At 41.9% G+C, this 20,574-nt stretch overlaps 1 protein-coding gene across 2 annotated transcripts in view; it reads right to left on the bottom strand.

Annotated features, from left to right (window-relative positions):
- Positions 1-20,574, bottom strand: part of sik3 (SIK family kinase 3) — a 41,990-nt gene that overhangs the window by 16,023 nt on the left and 5,393 nt on the right. For both annotated transcript variants that reach the window (XM_053321403.1, XM_053321402.1), the window contains exons 2-11: positions 5,088-5,204; positions 4,587-4,650; positions 3,878-4,039; positions 3,562-3,686; positions 2,827-2,950; positions 2,313-2,431; positions 1,916-2,026; positions 1,627-1,761; positions 1,205-1,282; positions 490-599 (exon numbers count right to left, since the gene is read on the bottom strand). In XM_053321403.1, the coding sequence (XP_053177378.1) occupies positions 490-599; positions 1,205-1,282; positions 1,627-1,761; positions 1,916-2,026; positions 2,313-2,431; positions 2,827-2,950; positions 3,562-3,686; positions 3,878-4,039; positions 4,587-4,650; positions 5,088-5,204 (1,145 nt within the window). The remainder of the gene's footprint in view (positions 1-489; positions 600-1,204; positions 1,283-1,626; positions 1,762-1,915; positions 2,027-2,312; positions 2,432-2,826; positions 2,951-3,561; positions 3,687-3,877; positions 4,040-4,586; positions 4,651-5,087; positions 5,205-20,574) is intronic.

The following is a 20,574-nucleotide window of genomic DNA, read 5'->3' as shown; positions in this document are numbered from 1 at the left end:
CAGAAACACAGCTTGTGCCATTTTTTGGCAACTGTGCAACTGTGAAGAAATCTTTCACCCAAATATCCAATAAAATGAAAATGAATACATGGTGTATAGGTAGGAGACACAAATCAGATTGATCTTTACCACAGAAGAGACAAAAACTAGATCTGCAAACGATTCACCCATGGGTTTGAACTGAAAAAACTGGATATTTGCAGACCAAAAAAAAAAAAAAAAGCTTACAGGAAATGTTGTCTACATGAGTTTGCATCTTGCTATGTGCTTATTTAGGTCATTATAAACAAGAGTTGTACAAACTCAAGAATAAAACCTATGTACACAGTAAAGATGCAATGAAAGTATAGTTAATGGCATAAAGACTCCATTATGTGATATAACAGACTGATCAGCTGACAGTTACAGGTTAAAAAAAAAATACTACTTGCGATACTGTAGCGATGAGACATTAATTGCATATTGAAGGAATGTGGGTCTATGTGTTACCTTTGGTCTGGTACCCCCACAGTGTGCCGCCTCATTGAAAGGTAGCGAGCCATGGCCTCAGGTGATGGTTCCTCACCTTCATCACTGTCAAGTGCCATGCTGCCATCCGGCTAAACAATAAATAACACATTTGGTCATTATTGGGTTAGGGTTAGGAGTCCGTGTGATCCTTTGCATGCTTACGTAGCAATGTATCAAAAAAGTATACATTTATAAATTCTAATATACATGCTTCAAAGTTGAGGTTTTCTATTAAAATCCCTGCTGCAATGCAGTGATCTGACGCATTCTTGTGTTTCGCAGCATTTGTGAGTCAGCTTTGAGGCTCTGCGTGTTAAGTTTGAGTGTGTGTGCGTGCATGGATGTATGATTGATTGTCTTTGAGACAGATACCAGGCTACACGGACAGTAGTAAACTGTAATAAATACTAGACAGACAGCCAAATGATGACACACGTGCACATCAACGTCAAAAATATATTTTAGAACTAGATGCTGTCGTTTTGGCTTTTTCTATGCTATGGAGAATAGTTGCAACAATTCCTTGCTAGGTTCAGGGGATCCTGGGTAGATGTAATAATCGTTGCCAGTCAGGTCGGTTAGAGGAGGAACATGTTTGGGATTTGGAGCTTTCATTGCTAATGAATGGCAAAAATATGAGTGCAGTCTGGGAGGCAACTCCATGACCAAAAGACGGACATGATCTTCATCTCACCTCAACAATCTGGTTCTCAGGGTTGATGAGCTGGACATGGGGAACGGTCATGCTAACTGGATTACCCTGTGGATCCGTCTGCACGCACATACACACACACACACACATACACAGGTCATGTGAGGATTGCACTAATTTTCTTACAATCTACTTAGAGCAGTGGGATTGGCAGATGTGGGTTAAAGCCACACAAATCAACTCCATTCGGTGGACTGGCGTGATGACTACTGTAGGTTACACTGATGTAACAGTCATGTGAAACATTGCTGTCGTCAGAGAAGACCATTTAATAAATAAATATATATAAAATAAACACAGCTTCTACAAACCTTGTTTTTTAGCTATTAAAACTAGGCAAAGAACAGACTAAAATCTCCAAAATATCATACAAACATAATAATATAAATCAAAGTGGAATCTACCTGTACAGCGTTAAGGGGGTAGCTAATGGGGCGTGGTGTGGGTGGAGCAACGCGCAAGGTCTTGTGTTTCTTGAGGCGGTCAGCCAGCAGACTGTAGATGGCACTGTAGTGATCATATGCATCTGTTTGTAGGGACTAGAGAAGAAAAAAAAGGTCTTCAGACCTAATCTTGCAATGCATGAAAAACAGCATTCCTCCCGTTCATTTTAATGGGGGGGGGGGTATTTTTTCGGAATTCTTGGTTAGTATTCCCTGCATGCTAAGTGTCACATTACGGGATTTGGCGTACCTGAAGTGTGCGCTCTCGGTCCATACCCATCTCAGACATGGCCATCAGCACCTGCTCGTTGATGAGCTCCGTGTCTCTTTCGGTCTTAACCTGCTCACACTCTGCTATCAACTGGTGCAAGGTAAAGGAAAAGAAAAGAAGGGAGGAGAGATGGACAGAAGAGGATTGGTGTTGATGGCAAACTGTGGTGTCAGCAGGAAGTGCAAAATGTCAAATGTCTAACTTCTACAAGCTGGCACACACCGAGGCGGCCAAGAGTGTCATATTATACTAACTGTAGCAAAAACACACACAGGAGAAATACAGTTACTCAACAATTAGACAGGTGAAAGATTATTTTGCTTCAGGTAAATGTTCATTACATAACTGCCTACTGAAAATGATCCAGATGTCTCACCCTGTCAAAGTCTGGGTCTGGGTCTCCTTGTCTAATCCACTTGTTTTTACAGATCTGCTCCATGGTCAACCGTCTGCTGGGTTCCAGCACTAACATGTGTCTGATCAGGTACTCGCAGTCTGCAGTAACATAAAAACATAACATCCTCACATGAGATGCTAAGAACAGTGTTGGTTTCGAGGGATTTAAATCATGATGTGTTTTAATGCTACACAGCATAAACAAACACCCACACAAAAATCTCAACCCACCCCTGCAGTATGACCCACATCTCCGCTGTCTATCTTCTGCTTCAGAATTTGCCATTCTCTATGGATTGTATGAATATTTTGATCATTTTCCATGACCAAAGCCACTAATGAACCCTGTAGTAAGTGCTGTAAGTAAGTGGTTGATCAATATGATTCATTTTTGGGTGTAAAACCATTTTGCTGTTTTTGGCTCTAGATAGAAACACAGACAAAGACATCGCCCTGGTTAGGGTTTGGTCTGAGGGAAAAAAATGTTGACCTACCTGTGGACATGAAGAAGGGGATGCGGAACTTGCCACTTAAGACACGTGCCCGCAAATTCTGTAGAGTGCTGCCGTCAAAAGGTAGAGCGCCACACACCAACACGTATAACACCACACCTAAGCTCTGAACAAAGAGAAGATGACAAGAAACAAACTTCAAAACCACAAATGGGAAGCGGTGACTCACTTACTATTGCTTACATATTTGAAATCAACTATTATTTTGATTATTAATTTTGCAATTCATTATTTTGTTTAAAAAAAAAAACAGTCAAAAAGTCATAACTGTGGTAAACCTCAATTTCCAACAACCATGACGAATAACTATGACTATGAAAAATGTTAAAAATAGTAGCAATCAAGCTCAAACCATTATTTTCAATGATATGAACTGGAGAAAAGGCAAGCAAATGCTTAGTTATCTAAAAGGTGTAGTACATTATTTGTGTTATATTAGAAATAACTGACAACTGATCTTCTAAATTGTCTTGGATTGATTTTGCGGCCACTAGTATATTAATTAATCAGCTAATGACTACAGCAAGACAATATAATAAGACAAAAAAAAAATGATGTGTGAGTCGTCAAATGTTACAAATGTAATTTATTTTGAATATGAAAAGTTTTTGTGATAGAGGTTATACAGTAGATTCCTCACCAAAAATTCACCTCTGAGTTTAACCAAATGTCATCTCACTCTCACATGGACTTATGCATTCCTAAACGTCTACTTACCCATATATCTACTTTAGGTCCGTCATATTCTTTGCCCTCAAATAGCTCTGGTGCTGCGTAGGGAGGGCTGCCACACCATGTCTTTAACAGCTGGCCTCGAGAAAACAGGTTACTGAAGCCAAAGTCTGGCGGGAGAAAGAGAGGAGAAGTGTATTCAGTCTCGTCACTTTCCTCGATAAAGTGAATTCAATCAGCCCAGCAAAAATGCTTCGAAGGCAACCTGTTGGCACTTGCCTGCACCCACTCACACCAAGACAGCCCAAAACTGCTTAATGATGTTACCCATCCCTACATTCTTAAGTGCAAACACACACACCTGCGATTTTGATGTTCAGGTTGTGGTCCAGCAACAGATTCTCAGCCTTCAGGTCTCTGTGGACGATGTTGCGGCAGTGACAGAAATGGACAGCTGCCACGATCTGCTTGAACTTCTTCCTGGCGTCCTTTTCTGCCATACGCCCATGAGCAACCAGGTGGTCTGCAGACACACATAGTTTAAAGAATTAAGGTACACCCAGGCAGCGGAATGGTCAGTGTGCCTGCCACATAACCGCAAGTGACCTTTGTTGCATATCACACCCATCCCTCCCCGTTTCCTGTCTACCACTTGGTAAAAATACCAAAAAAAGAATTATAAAAAAAGATTTATAATATTCCAAGTGTAGTGTTTCTGCTGTGTACATGCCAAACATCAGTGTGTACTGAATAAGAAGCCCTTTCTGCTCTTTCCAAAAATCTTACTATGTGAATACACAGTAAGTCAAGTCTTCTACTTTGGCCTCTTATATCCCTACATTAATCATGTATAGCAAAACAAGCACCTAAGCGGTTTTTCAGTACAACACATTCACATTCATTAATGAAGAGGCATGATAGACAGAAACAAAAACAGAGGATTACTTTAGCAACATTTTCAGTCTTTTAGGGTTTTTATGGTCATAATTTGTGTATTTTGACACCAGTGGAAAAAAAAAAAGAAAATATAAAAGCAGAAGCAGAGGGGTACATTGGGCTTACTCCCTTACCGAATATCTCTCCACCGCTAGCGTATTCTGTAACCAGGTAGATCATCCTCTCTGTCTCCATCACCTAAAGACACAAACAAATGAAAATATAAGCTGGAGCTGACAGGCCGGCACTCAGTTATAGGTGGTTCACCTGTTATACAACAGCATGAGTAAGCACTGTTTGCCATACAAACAAAGATTTTAAACAGAGTGAAAACAGGCATTTGTTCAGTGTTGTGTTCAATGTACAGAATATGTGTATGAGAATTTCTGTTCAAATATTACCGATAGCATTTTGTGGTTAAATTAAGTAGCAAAATAAAGAGTATATTTTATAATTTGATACCTATCATCATCATCATCATCATCATGGTACAGTATTTTTTTTAAAACCCAGATAACATCAGATCCTGCTGAACAAACACACATTCTGTTTGTCCTTTATCTATTTGGGCCCATGGGTGTCAGGTGTAAGATCTGAGTGCGTTATCAGCTCTGTGGGTGAGCGTGAGCGTGTACCTGGAAGAGGCGGATGATGTGGGGGTGCTTCAGCAACTTCATGATTTGCACCTCTCTGAAGATCTTTTTCAGGTTCTCATCATCCAGCTGGGTCTTATCCACTATTTTTATAGCCACCTGAAGACCGAGAGACGAAGAGAAACAAAAAGGGACAGAAGGAGAGGAGGTGATAGTGAAAGACAAGAGGATAAGAGAGATAGAGAGAGAGTGGGTGAAGCAGTGGAGAAGAGAGAGGGGTGAGGAGGAAGGAGGAAGACAGAAGGAGAGCGAGGAGACAAAGACAAGGGAAAAGTTGTGTTAAACCGTGCAATGTGTTTACCAGACAATATATTCACATTTCATGCTTCTTTTTTTTTTTTAAGATGACATTTAAATTACAGGCAATTCCAGCGCATGTTCACAGTGCTCTCGCAAATATTGCTGTGATGACACAATAACCACAGAAGAGCGAAGAGCTGACAAAATAAGCAGTGAAAGAGCTGAGGGGAGAGGGCGTGAGCCAGACAGACTCAATCCAACATTAACAAAAACAGAAAAAACAGAAAAAATAAACACAATCATCTGCCACCAGCTGCGACACTAGCAGGAAAAGAAAAGAAAAAAAATGCTACGAGGAGATAATGGCGCGTCTTACGATGATGAATAGCCGAACTAAGTGTTGTCAAACGCAGCGCTTTCTACTGCATTCCAGCTTGTTTGGGTAGCCTGACCCTGAGCTGTGACCTTTGACTGCGAGCACGACTCTTGCGTAACCGCTTAGCCCTCGACAATGGCTCTAGCAGTGTGGACAGTGATGATGTGTGACAGGAGCTTTGCTCTGCCACTTAGGAATGGGTGGAAGTCTTTAATGACTTAATCAAGCGCAGCTAATGGGGCTGCCCAAAAACACGGCTTCTGCCAAAAATAGATGAGAGAGAGCAGTCTGTTTGAGTGTGTGTGTGTGTCTGTGTGTTTGTGTGTTAATGCAGGACACATGCTTTTCATTTGCACACACACACACAACCTCATCTGTCAAATTGTGTTGTTGTGCCATCCCGAGCCCCCCTTTTTCCTGAGAACAGACATGAAGAAGATGATGAGGCCGTCCGAAGCCCCGACAAGGCTGACTTCCTGTTGCCGACAGGAAAGGGAAGTGAAGGAGAGCGAAGAGGGGGCTCCAGAGGGAGAGGGAGCACGGCGCTACATCCAACGGTGGCATTAAACCAGATCAGTGTGTGTGTGTGTATCATTGTGTGTAGCTTCCCCTTCAAGGACATTGTGCGATTGTGGAAAACATGTATGGGTAGAGTTCATGTTTTCCCTCTGTGTAAATCATTTGCAAAGACGTGGATGTTTTTACACTTTCGATGGCTCCATGATGCCATTTTTGCCATTAAAAAGATCGCACTCTATTCTCTGTAATCACATTTAGCAGAAAAGGCTCATCTTTAAGGCACTTAAAGTCCAAAGTATTACTCTAGCCTTGTATGTATGTATGTATCTATCTGTTTGGAATGTGTGTGTCTATGTGATATTTTAAGCTCAAGGAATTTATTCTTGGCATTGGCGGCCGTCCAGATTTGTTGATGTAATAGCTCCCCTCCACATCTTCTGGAGGGTAACAACAGGACATCTGCATCACACACACACCCACTCTCACATATGCAGACATATACACGTACACAATATGTTAATTTTGACAGCGAGTCCTTCTTTCTCCTTCTGTGCATACGGGCTGAAAAAATTTGGGAACTGGGCTAAAAATCACAGTAGTACAGAAGCTTAGTGATCGAATGTAAAATTTTGTGCCAGGGAGACTTCTTGGTGACTAGAAGACAAGACAAGAATGAACTGACAAATCACACATTTCAGATATTACACACTGGTCAGTTAGAGAATGGATGACAATAGGTAAAGGAAATTGCTCAACATTTACAGTAAGTATGCACGACTTAGTCATTGTAACAGACGTAGACCTAGCTAGACCAGAGGTAGTGATAACTGATACGCTGTGCAAAGGTTGGCTTTCCAGCTTTAGCTCCGGCCAAGGTACAGTAAATGTGCTGTGACTGAGAGTGTGTACCTTTAGCAGCCTCAGGGTGTTCGGTCTGCTTTGCACTAGCTTCTATGACTCTGGAATTTTCCATCAAAAGATCTGGGTTCACACACACACACAGATGCACGCACATACTCAAGCACGCCCACTCTCACACGCTACTGAGAGGGCCTGCTGCAATGTGATGAAGTGTCACATAGCCCTTTCGATCACAAGACAGTGACCTCAACACAGCACCATGCCAGGGCAGCTGGTGCCCAGCAGAGGAGTCTTGACCACTTACTGTACATTACACCAAATGCAAGGAATACCGGTGGCTGACGGCAACAAAACTACATTACACATAAATGTAACACCCATCTTCAACAAAACATTTCAGCGGTGGAGGTACCTGCTTTTAATTGGTACCAGTTCCTCACCAATAAGCTACTGGCAATTTGGTGTTGCTGTCTGCACTTGAACCCCAATTATTCCTTCATTCAATTTAGGGGCTGGGCGATATGCACCAAAAGTCATATCTCAATATTTTTTAGCTGAATGGCGATAGACGGTATATAGAGTACATAGGGCTTCCCCCAAAGCGTTATAGCATAGTGGCCACACATTTTAATTGAATAAGTTAAATTACTTTTATTGCACACAGTAACAGAACTACTGTAGTTGTCATTTCTAGTTTTCACCTGGTTCACTGTCTCGGACTCAGCTCCACCCGAGGTGAAACATACAGCTCTTTAATACTGAGATCATCATCACAGGCATAAAGAAGAACCCTCATTAAGACTTTAATTTTTTAAAACTTAACCAAGCAAATCAGCATAAAGCTGCTGCTGTGTTTTTAAACAGCACGCCAGTGTTTCAGATTCAGAGGTTTGAGGCTGAGTTGCAGGGTGGAGTGGTTGTGTGTGGGGAAGTTTATTTGTGCTGTTGAACGTAACCGCTGTGAAACAATCAGAAAATAACCTGTTATTGGTCTGATTCACCAGCTTTCTTACTGTCACCGCTCCCTCACTTCATTCACTCTCTACCTCGATCGACCACAGCTAACACAACAGCGTCCTGTACCCGCTTACTAACGGAGCAACTCTGTCCCCCCATTCAGTGTCCGGACCTTTTATACAGAACAGTGAGGCGGAAAAAAGTAGTTGTATTCCCGCATTGATCAGACTCTCTGAGAGCAGAGGAGAGCGACGTGACGAGAAGTGACAGCAAACTGTAGCAGAGGCTAACGTTAGCTGTTCCTCTCCTCTGTCTCAGCGGGGCGAAGCTGAGTGCAGACACAGAGACAGAGGTAGAGAGTTGTCACAACTCAACTCAGTATTTTAACAATGTAATCCACATAAAAGATGTATCCAAATGATACAAATATTGCTGTAAAGCGTGTGAATAAACTATATCGATATAAACGATAACACCACGTTCTATACCGTGTTTGAAAATGTATCGATACATTTTAAAAACTCGATAAATCGCCCAGCCCTAATTCAATATTTCCCCCCCGTTTTCAAGCGTTTGCTTTCAGCTTTAAAAACTTGTTAGGAGCCACACAATGTTCAGTGTTCAATGTAGCATTCTTTTCCCACAGCCCAGCAGCCACAACATGAAAATAACTTTTTTGCCATAGTTTTAGAGATTTATTCATTGCATAAATAATACAAACAGTGAAGTTCCCTTTAGATTTGACCATTTTCCTTTAGCTACAGATATGTAATGTAAAATATCAAATTAGGCACATACTGGATGAGTAAATTAATGGTATAAGAATGTTTCTTTATACTTTAGTGTGAAGCCAGAGTATGGGACATTTTTTATTTTTTTAAACTGTTATGTCTCCTCCAACTGAAATGTTGTCTTTAAATCACACACACACACACACACACACACACACACACACACAGTAGACATTTCTAAGAACCTATTGAAAACTGATGTGCTAAATGGAAAACACACATCAGTGGGCCTTTTTGCATGTTCAGTGTGGCACTACATACTGTATGTATAGCAGCCTGTTATAATATTATGTTTTCATACTCTAAAACTTTATTCAAGGAGATTTTTTTCTCAGAAATACTGTATACATCTCAACAAACATGGCTGTATTTGTAAAGTGTTCAACTACTTTATATACAGTTAGACCATAAATCAGCAACTCCTTTCAACATAAAGTGCTTTGTTTTTTTTGGGGGGGGGGGTTAATTGAGGCAGAACAGCAATACTGTTTCAGTGATACTTTTGGCCAATTGTTGGATGTTTATAGTTTTCAAAATAAAAAAAAGGACCAGAATATCATGATGTACCTTTTTTTCTTGCTGTATATAAATTGTACCGAACCATGACCCTAAAACTGAGTGTGTCAACTGAACGATGAATTTTATGTACCGTTACACTTCTAGCCTTGGCCATCGGTTATGACATACTCGGGACATTTTGTGAAATTTCTCTGTCACTGCTTAACACCAAACATGATATATAAATACCTGCATTTTCAGCACAGTGATGTTATGTAAAAACAATACAATGACTTATTAAATCAATACCGCCATATGTCAGATAAGGGCATGTCGCGCCACTCATTTCTCAGAAACTGTTTACATGACAGAGCATTAAGTGGCTTTTCCAAGTTGATATGAATATCAAAACTTTACAAGCATCTCTTAGTGTAGTGCAAAACATGTCTCAAAATCAAGAGTAAAAACTAATTTAAAAAAAAAACTAAAATAAAAAATAAATATAATTCTCATACATTGTGTTCACAGTCTTCCAACATTCCCTCGCTCCAGCACTCACTGAAAACACCCATGACTCGACTATAATGAGGTTAATCCTAAACATAGAATTGGGTCTGTGGTGTAATGTCTAGCAGAGGCAAGTGAGTGCATCTTCCATCATCTGTGTACACACGTACACACACACACACACATACACACACACACACACTGGTGATATAATGTGTGAGGTTAACCTTCATCAACAGGTGACACAGATTACAGCACCTACAGGGGGTGTAATGCTCAGGCTTAACCCACATCAGCATGTGAGGTAGTTTAACTCGCAGTGTGCACATGAACACACACACACACCTCAAAAACATGGCATCATAGCCATCTGGATCAAAGCCCAGTCTTTACAACAGTAAACTAGAAGCAGCTTGGTATGAAGCTAAAATGTTATCTTTTGCGCATGTGTGTATCGGGGTGTGTGAAGTCTCATAGCCTTATATAAGTCTTATGAGGCAGTGTCACACAGAGAAGATGTGGTCATGGCAGGTCAGCACAAGCCTTACCATTCTGAGTGTATAACACGCACACGCACACACACACACACACACAGATGTGAAGCTGTACAGGCGATGTGACTCAGCACAATGCCTTTCAGAGATGATGCACTTGTGTGTTGTGCTCTTGTACGAGTTCATGTGTGGAAATGACTCAACTGTGTGTCAAGCTGAAAGTACAAGACTGAGCACATGCTAAGAGTGTGGAAAACTGGACATCATACATTCTTCCACCATTTCTTTTCTATCTTGCGTAGTAAAAGGACAACCCCCAAACAGGTTGCTTCTGCACACTCCACATTCCCACATTGACCATTGTCAACTGACACTTAAAAAGGAAGAAACCTGTTCCTGTTTCACACAATGGGAGACAATTCTCTATAGGGAGACAACTCTTCCAAAAGGAAAGCAACAAAAAATGCCTTTGCATTGGTACTCCAGCAGGTATTTTGTCTAAGGGTCACAGGGATCACACCCAGCAACCAGTGGGGTGGGTGATATAGCTGTTCACACCATAAGACAAAGTGAATTTTGCAATATAAACTAGATCAGTGGTTCCCCACTCTTTTTGGCTTGTGACCACTTAAAATGAGGTAATGTCTGTTTGTGTCTACATTATAGTCTGAGTGTAGACATGAGAGGGGCTGCCTTTCAATTACTTTCAACTGATTTATCACCTGTGTTGCAGGGGTGTGCCATAGTGTATCATCCACGTTAATACTGGTATAATTTTTTATGTGGTAAAAAATCATATTGTGATGATGGCAATATTCTGACTGTTGACATAATTACATTATGTGTCTAACTTAAGCACTCCAACAACAAACAAGTATGGCTGAATGTGGATCCACAGGTTAATGGTTATTTGCAAAAAAGGGGAGCACCCTCAGGAGAGTGGAAGTGGTTTGGTTACAAAAAGCAGATGTACAAAAAACCACCTCAAGAAGAAGCACCCGATGCAAATTAGAGAACAAAGATCCAGCGAGTAAAACTCAACTACTGTGAGTTCAATGCCAACCAGCCAAAATACATCATAGCATCGCTGAAACTTGGACAAGTTACACTCTGTATGACAGAAAAGGCAAATGCTGGAATGATATAACTTAAGCTGTCACGTTTTGTTTGGCTACAGATATGATGCTAATCCAAACAATTGAGAAAGAAGGCTTCCAACAGCTTATTAAAAGGCTGGACCCTACATAGAGGATCCGTAAAAGGGAATATTTTTTAAAAGACAGCACTCCCATGAATGAAGACATGTATGACATGGTAGGGTAGCAGCCTCACTGTCTACTGCAGACTACAACACTTTTACCACAGACTTCTGGTCAAGCAGAACTACAGAGCCCCGTCTAAACCTGAGTGCACTGAATTAACAGCAAATGGAAGCTTTCCTGAGGACCACACAGGAGCAAAACATAGCAAATGGTTACATGTGACAATGTTATCAAAGCTACTGCACTGGACTGTCATGCTTCGACCATCGTCTTCACATTGCTATTGGCATTTTTCCCTTATGCCTTCCTATGAAATATTCATGGAGATGTTAAAGTAGCAAATAGCATCCCTGTTGCTTTGAGGTACAACAGATCCCCCCCAATCAAACATGAGTGAGTCAGATAGAAGACCTGAACTATGTAATTCTATCATTAGTTTCACAAGGATGTTATACAAATATCACAGCTGTACATCATTCAGATAGGCTTATATAAGATTAAAAATACCATGGCCTAGTCTACAATTAGGTATCTATGAAGTCAATGTTGACACATTGAAAGAAAGAGAAAGACCAACCTTGAGAGACTCACGAGACCCCCGGCCACTTGCATAAAAACACAAACTTTTAATTAATCACCAACGAGATGGGGACCAAGACAAAAGACCGTCCAGCGGCTGTTGGAACAAGAAAAGGCCACCACACAGGTCTCGGCTGCTGACAAGTCAAGACATTAAAGTTATTGAGGCTGAGAGAAAGGCCCTCGTTCGTCTTGTGGAATGCACAGATGGTCTGCCTGATGAGGATTATGTTACGGTCTCATGCTTTAAGCTTGTACTTCAGTTGTTTAAAAGTGACATACTAAGAGTGAAGGAGACACCGGCCTCACAAAGACAATGAATAACTCAATACTGAGTACTTGAACAGCAAGTATGAAGACCAAGATGTTGAGGAACTGATGAGTCTTGGCAACTATGCTTGAACAACGCTAAGCAGATAGCCATAGAAGAGATCCAAATCATGAAAGCAGGAGCAGATTAGCACATCCGCCTCTGAAACACCTTAACAAGCTTCAAAATCAGCAGCAAATTATGCAAAGAGACTAAAACAGACTCTTGGAAGCTTTTTCAAGAGGGCAGCAACTGACAAGATGGGACAATCTGAAAGAGAGATGACTGAAGCTGAGCTTAACAGCTACTTACAGTGCCTGCCAGCAGACAGTGAGAGTGATCCTCTCATATGGTGGAACCTGCACAAGATTAATTTCCCTGGGTCAGCCGTTCAACAAAAACATACCTGTGCACCCCAGTAGCCACCGGTAAGCTTCTGAAAAGCAGTCCCATTAAATTGCTGTGGACTGAGAGCGCGAGCATATGGGATACAGGTTAGCTAATATGAGCATGACGCCGCCTAAAAAACACATTTTTCCCCAAAACTCCGGAGCCAAAGATACCAACCGGTGGGGGGAGCAGAAGCGGGAGACGTAAGAGGGGAAGCAAAGTTGGCTCAAGCATCATTGACACCGATCCAACTGAAGCTGAACTAGTCAAATAAAGACCAACATCGAAAATCTGGCTGGGACCCAGCGAGGTTGAAAAAAGCCCAAATATAGCCTGTGGTTATACCAGACTGCACATGGTCCAATTGGTTGATCGCACATTATTTTAACATAAATGGAAATATATTTGGCTTACAATTTTGTTGTAATTGAGTTTATTTTTTAGTATGATGAAAATATCAAAAATAGATTGTCTTTCTTAACCCATAATCTTCATGATATGTAGGAATGTTCTGTGGCATATGTCGTCAGCACAAGCAGTCGGTTAAAAGAGGACCATCCCAGAGGGTTTTCATTAATGTCCCCCTCTGAGACATCCAAGGAAGATGTCCTTAATGCCCATATGGGGTCAGACCACCTTTCATGCCCATGCAACTTTGGTTAAGTTTGGTTTGGTTACATTCTCATGCTGTTGAGCTTGAACTTGATGAGGACAGCATTGCTGTTATTAATTCAGTAAAGAGATGTATTTTGACAATAATAATAATAATATGACAAAAAAAAACAAAAAAAAACAAACATGGATTCACTAATATTAAAAGATTAAGCTATTCAGTGTGAATCAGATACCGCTATGAAGAGGGAGCTCTTTATTTGTCTTATTGGACTTAGTTCCACTGCCTGATCGGAAGGCCAACACAATCACAACTGCCATCCATGACATCATAGATCAGAAGCGCATTCCCCAGGATAAGATATTTGATCTTGGGACAGATGGTGCAGCAGTGATGACAGACAAATTTACTGCATCTTTCGCCACACCAAAGTACTTTATATATTTATTGCACTTTAATTTATTGTGTTTGCACAATTTAACTTTATTTTTCCTATTCACTTGTCTTTTTTTTTATAGGACGCCAAAATGGAGTTGAAAAACAACTGTGACATCATGCCATGGATCGTTACAATGCACTGTGCTGCATCCCCATTTGACCCCGATCTGTAAAAACACTTCAGAAACAACACTGTACATGAAGACCTTCAGAGAGCACCTGCAGCAACTTCACCTGTAGTTTGGAAGGAGTGCCAATAGAGCAGCAGCAGCCAAAACACCGCACATCTGTGAGCTGACTGTGAAGGTAAAACAAACTGCCATTCTTTTGTTTAAAGAACATTTTCTGACTGGCATGCTGCAGGTAAGAGACATTTTAAACAACCAGGTTTCTCATTATCCAGTATCATATTTATGCTCATCGTCTTCTGCTTTTTCTTATTGCAGGACTCAACTCAGTTAGCCATCATGAGGGAGCTTGCATCATAGTATGATGACGTTGGTCAGCTCTATCCCTGCATGAGCGCTCACCATTCCTGTGGGGAGTGTGAAATGTGAACGTGACTTCTCCACCATGAACGGGATACCAGGCTACAACTCACATCTCCTGATTGCTTTTGATAGCAGCTGATCCTTAATATTAAGACAAATATTCACTTTCGGTAGGTGAAAACAGACCTCAGGAACAGGCTGCAAGAAGAGCACTTGGCAAAATGTCCATATCATGATGCCATGTTGAAATTTTTCTCCGGGCCTCGGAAGATAAAGTGCAGCAGCGATGAATCATGCACACTGTGTTGATGACGTGCCAATGTTTTGCAAAGGTCAGAGGTTACACTGCTTAGTTGTATGCAATACATGCAGCTTATTAAGTCAACCTCTCCTTTTGATCACGTTAGGTCTTGAATATAACGAACAAACAAAAATGTGAACACAAATATAAAATACAGACCATCGACTATACTGTCTTTGGTATGTACCACCAGTCCTCAAAAAAAACATTCTAGGGGAAAACTGAAAAGCATCAAGAAACTATTGGAGTATTTCTGCCTGAAAAATGGCATGAGATTACTTGTTTATTAACATTTTTATTTATTTTTTCTTTCAACCTGCTAACTCTTTCAGTACAATAGAGTGATTTTTCCTTCCCAAAAAATGTAAAAAAAAAACCTAAAAAAACTAAACAATTATTTGGAGCAGCACGTTCATAAAAATATTTTTAATCCTCTAGTAATTACTCAGATTTATCTTGGAAGCCTTTGAAGAGGTCCTGATGCCCAGGTTAGATACCACTGTATTATTACTCAAAAAGAAGGACTGCTTTAAGACAATATATGATATACTTCTTGCTTTAATGTGACAAAATACTTTGATTAGCCAGGTCTGACATTTCTGTTTAGTATTTTTTGTCCATTAACAATTGTTAAATGGATTTCCCAGAAATGGTGCTATATCACAACATATACTATCTGGATGTAATGTTAACATACCATGGTAGAGAACTGCGTCCATATTGCCCAACCCCATTGCACAGTTCATGTTATTAAAGCTTGTGTTGCATCCAGCTTACACCTTTGATGAACCAAAAAAAAAAAAAAAAAAAAAGACCCCACATAATACACACCATCTTAATGACGGCAGTGAGCTCGGCCAATTGAACATCAGTTCCATTGAGAATTGGTAGATGTGGGCTGGAACCACCATCATTGCTATGGAGACCAATAAGACTTCAATGGAGCGACCTTTCTCCAACTAAGAGCCTTGGCAACACACGGCCGCCTCTGACAACAAGCTGTGCTGTCCATGATGACAGCATAGAGTTGTGAATTTTAACGGTCTCACAAGCACAAACAGCACATGCACGCAAGCCAGGAGGTGTGTAGGACCATACTGCTTTGTTCATGACAGACAATAATAAATCTTAATGTGTTCTAAATTTATCCAATCGTGAGATTTATGGTATTGTAAAGTGTTGACATATTTAGGTTATGACTGAACAGCTGCAACACACTGAAAGTAAATACAAGGTTTTTAGTTGTTTATTTTTCCATGATTAATTGATTAGTTGTTGGAACTATAAAATGTGAGTAAAAAAGTGAAAAATGTTCATCGCTTCCAAAGCCCATGCAAGGTGATGTCCTCAAATGTTTTAACATGGCCAGTTGTCCACATCCCAAACATTTATATTTAGAATCTGGAAACAGAGAATTTTGCCCATTATTTCATAATTGACCAAACAGTGACTCCGTTTCAAAAATGGAACGGCTTGTATGATAATGTGAATGTTCAGAGAGAACAAGTCGGAGCTCGATGTTCGATATACTTTAAAAAAAAAAATATTTTAAATGCAGGCGGTGCGTCTAGATGCAGCAGCCCTTCTCTGTCCTAAAACAACGGTTTTGACAAATTTATTTTGTTCATCTTGTTCATCTACAAGGTGCATATACAACCGAAGGGATTTACTAGACATTGGCAGATCGGAATTTTGTAAATTAAACATTATACACGCAGAAGAACTCCCGAGACATGGGTTACTTCAATGGCCTACAACTGCTACACTCTACCCGCAGAGGAGGCGCAGCAGACGGCGAGAGAGGAAGCAGAAGAGGGGTAAGCGCGGCGGTATCCAGGCTAGGCTAGCAGCTAGCCCATACAAGCCGGCTATTCCAACCATCACCCTCGCCAACGTACGCTTCCTGGAAAATAAAATGGACACATCCGGCTCCGGGTTGAGGACGGTAAGAAACGCTGTGTCATGCAGACATTGTTCACCCCTGACAGAGTTTATGATCATCAAGTGTCAGCCTTTCTACCTGCTGAGGGAATTTACAGCCATCTTGTTAGTTGCTGTTTACATCCCCCCAGCTGTAACCATAGCAACAGGAATGGGGCACTCAGTGAACTGTACAACTGTCATGGGCCGTCAATGAGCAACCGACTGCCCATCCAGATGCATTTCTGATCCTGGCTGGGTATTTCAATCATGCAGACCTTAAGACAGTGTTTCCAAGAATGCACCAACACATTGACTTTCCAACAAAGGAAAACAACACTCTGGACCTGGTTTACACAACTCACAGAGGAGCATACAAAGCCATAGCCCTCCCTCACCTCTGCCTCTCTGACCACATTACTGTTATGCTAAGGCCAGCATACAAACCACAGGTGAAAGTTACCATACCTGTTCAGAGGCAGGCACGAGTGTGGCCAGAAGGTGCCTCCTCAGCACTTCAAGACTGCTTTGCCACCACAGACTGGGATGTGTTTAAGCAGGCAGCCACCTACAACAATCACACCAACATGGATGAATATACTCAGACAGTGACGGCTTACATCACCAAACGCATGGATGATGTAACTGAAACCGGGACCATCACTGAGAAACCATGGTTGACAGGGGAGGTCTACAAGCTACTGAATGTTGCCTTCAGAGCCGGAGAAGATGCAGAACTGAGAACAGCCAGGGCAAACCTGTTCCACGGCAACAGGAAAGCCAAAAAACAATTCACAAGGAAGGTAGTCAATAACTTCAGAGACAGCAGAGACACAAGGAGTCTGTAGAAGGGGATTCAGACCATTACGGACTACAAACCGCCCACCACAGACCTGTGATAACAACATCTCTCTGCTAAATGGTCTCAATAACATATTTGCATGCTTTGAAGCAGACAACCCCACACCTGCACAGAAGACACCACCACAAGAGCTCAAAGACGTCCTCACAGATATCTTTAACACCTCCCTGAGCCAGGTTGTTGTGCCTACATGCTTCAAACCCACCACAGTTATACCTGTGCCATAGAAGCCACCTCCATCCAGTTTCAGTGACTACCGTCCTGTTGCACTGACTCCCATTATGATGAAGTGCTTTGAACGGATAGTCATGCAGTATATTAAATCCCTCCTCCCTCCCTTCCTGGACCCCTTCCAGTTTGCATACCGGGCCAACCGGTCCCCCAATGATGCAGTCTCTACTGCCATCCATTCAGCCCTCATGCACCTGGACAGGAAGGACTCATATATGAGAATGCTGTTCATAGTCTTCAGCTCAGCTTTCAACACAATTATCCCCCGGCAGCTAATCCAGAAACTGGACAGTCTTGGCCTTAACACTTCTCTGTGCAACTGGTTACTCGACTTTCTTACTGGTAGACCACAGGCAGTTTGGGTTGGCAACAACACATCCAGCAACATCACCCTGAACACAGGGGCCCCTCAGGGATGTGTACTGAGACCCCTGCTCTTCACCCTGCTGACCCATGATTGCACACCTAAGCACAGCTCCAACTTCTTCATAAAGTTTGCGGATGATACGACTGTAGTGGGTCTCATCGCTAACAATGAGACAAGCTACAGGACGAAGGTGAGCCAACTGACCACGTGGTGCAGCGATAATAATCTCTCTAAATGTGGAGAAGACAAAGGAGATCATTGTCAACTTTCGGAGAGCACACACCCAGCACCATCCTCTGTCCATCAACGGTGCTGCTGTGGAGAGGGTGAGCAGCACAAGGTTTCTGGGTGTGCACATAAGAGAGAACGTCTCCGGACCAACAACATCACATCACTGGCCAAGAAAGCTCAGCAACGCCTCTATTTCCTCCGCAAACTGAGGAAAGCCAGAGCCCCGGCACCGATCATATCCCCCTTCTACCATGGCACCATTGAGAGCATTCTGAGCAGTTGCATCACTGTATGGTTTGGAAGCTGCACCTCCTCCAACAAGAGAATCCTCCAGCACATAGTGAATGCAGCGGGGAAGACCATTGGTGCCTCAATCCCCTCTCTTCTGGACATCTACAGCCAGCACCTGGCCTGGAAAGCACTCAGCATTGCACGTGACCCCACCCACCCCTCACACAGCTTCTTCAGTCTCTTGTCACCTGGGAGGAGATTCTGCAGCCTTCGGGCTCGCACCTCAAGACTGGAGTACAGCTTCATCCACCAGGCTGTGAAGAAGTTGAACTCTCTCCCCTACCTCCCCCCTCTGGACCCCGCCATGAAAACTTGACCCCAACAAATTCTGACCCCTCTGCCAACACAGGAACTAGTCCCCCCCTCCCAAAACTAAATTGGTTGGTTTACCCCAACACACACACACACACACACACACACACACACACACACACACACACACACACACACACAGTCCTGTACATGTAGCAGGATTGACAATAAAGTTGACTTTGAACTTTGGAACTTGGATTATTTAATAACTACGACAAGTCAAACAAGTCGCATCAGGATCTAATTCTGCTCAGGTGACGATTGATTGATCGATTGTGATATTGTCTGTTGTTTGGATAATAAATCAGAGCAGCACATTGCAGAGTCCGTAAACATTCCAGGTTTTGACGAGTTTGTAAGAGTAGAGGCCAACAGTCGGTCGCAGTCGTTTGGGAATGAGAGTAGAAAAAGTTACCAAACAAGCAGCCAGTCAAACAGAAGGCTGAAGTTAGCTTGATAATCACCAGCTGGACACACTTTATTCATTAAGATCTGTACTGGACTGAAGGTACTTTAAAGTTTGGTATTCATCAGCTGGACTCAAGCCTCTAAAAAAAACAATCTGTGAATCTAGCATCTATTACACTGACTAAAATACAGGAGCTAGCTGTATAAATACAAATTAATTATTTTATTGCAGTTTATTGTTTAAGGCCATATCGCACAAGCCTAACACACACACAAACACACACACAGTCTTGACTGTGTTATTCCCCTTTTGAGGCCAGCTGGCTGCAGATTCACACTACTGAGAATGCAGCAGAAGACAACCAGAGGGCCCGAAGACAAGTCGAGCAGAAACGCAGCCTTTGTCACATTATTCACCCAAATGAAATCAAATGTGAACGTGCGTATGTGTATCTTTGAGAAGCAGAGAGGAGATGCTGCATGTTAGAGAGCTGTGCGTGAGTTGGTGTGTGTGTGTGTGTGTGTGTGTGAGTGAGAGGGAGTGTGTGAAATTGTTACACAGTACATTAGGCCTGTTACCTAACGCTTGCCATCCTGCCTGCCCCCTTCCTCCTGCTCATCCTTCTCTAGCCTTAAAAAAAAAGAAAAACACTCAAAAAGGAAAAAAGGGCAGAAGAGGATAAGACAGGAAAAAGAACAGTTAAAAAAAAAAAAGGTCTGCTTCTCCACAGACAGGACAGGTCAGGACACGCCACACACACACAGAGCTAACTTTTACCAATCATGCTCACCTTGCTGTGGGCACAACGCAATGGAGGGCTTCTCAAAGTCTCTGACTATACTAAATCTATAGTCTAGTCATACAATGGCACTGACCACACATCCTTTGTCAAGCAATTAAGACACAAGTATACACATACACTAAAATACAATGACAATCCAGCATATTCACTGTATTTCAGTGGGCTTGTTTTTTAGCAATTGATCACTAAGTAAGAAATCTCAACACCAAACCTTACAGCTGTTGTGACGTGTTTGACGATGGATAATTATAAAACAGTTGCCGCCCTGCAGATAGATGAATGGTAGGGGTGTAGCAGTACGCATAATTCACAGTTCGGTATGTAACTTGGTTTTTGGGGTCACAGTGCAGTATGATTTTGGTACAGCAGCGCAAAGAAAGAAAATAATATTTTGGTCCTTTATCCTCAAAACAATGG

The sequence above is a fragment of the Scomber japonicus genome, chromosome 6, assembly GCF_027409825.1.
Source record: "Scomber japonicus isolate fScoJap1 chromosome 6, fScoJap1.pri, whole genome shotgun sequence".
NCBI classification, from domain to species: Eukaryota; Metazoa; Chordata; class Actinopteri; order Scombriformes; family Scombridae; genus Scomber; species Scomber japonicus.
This window is presented reverse-complemented; position numbering and strand designations above follow the sequence as displayed.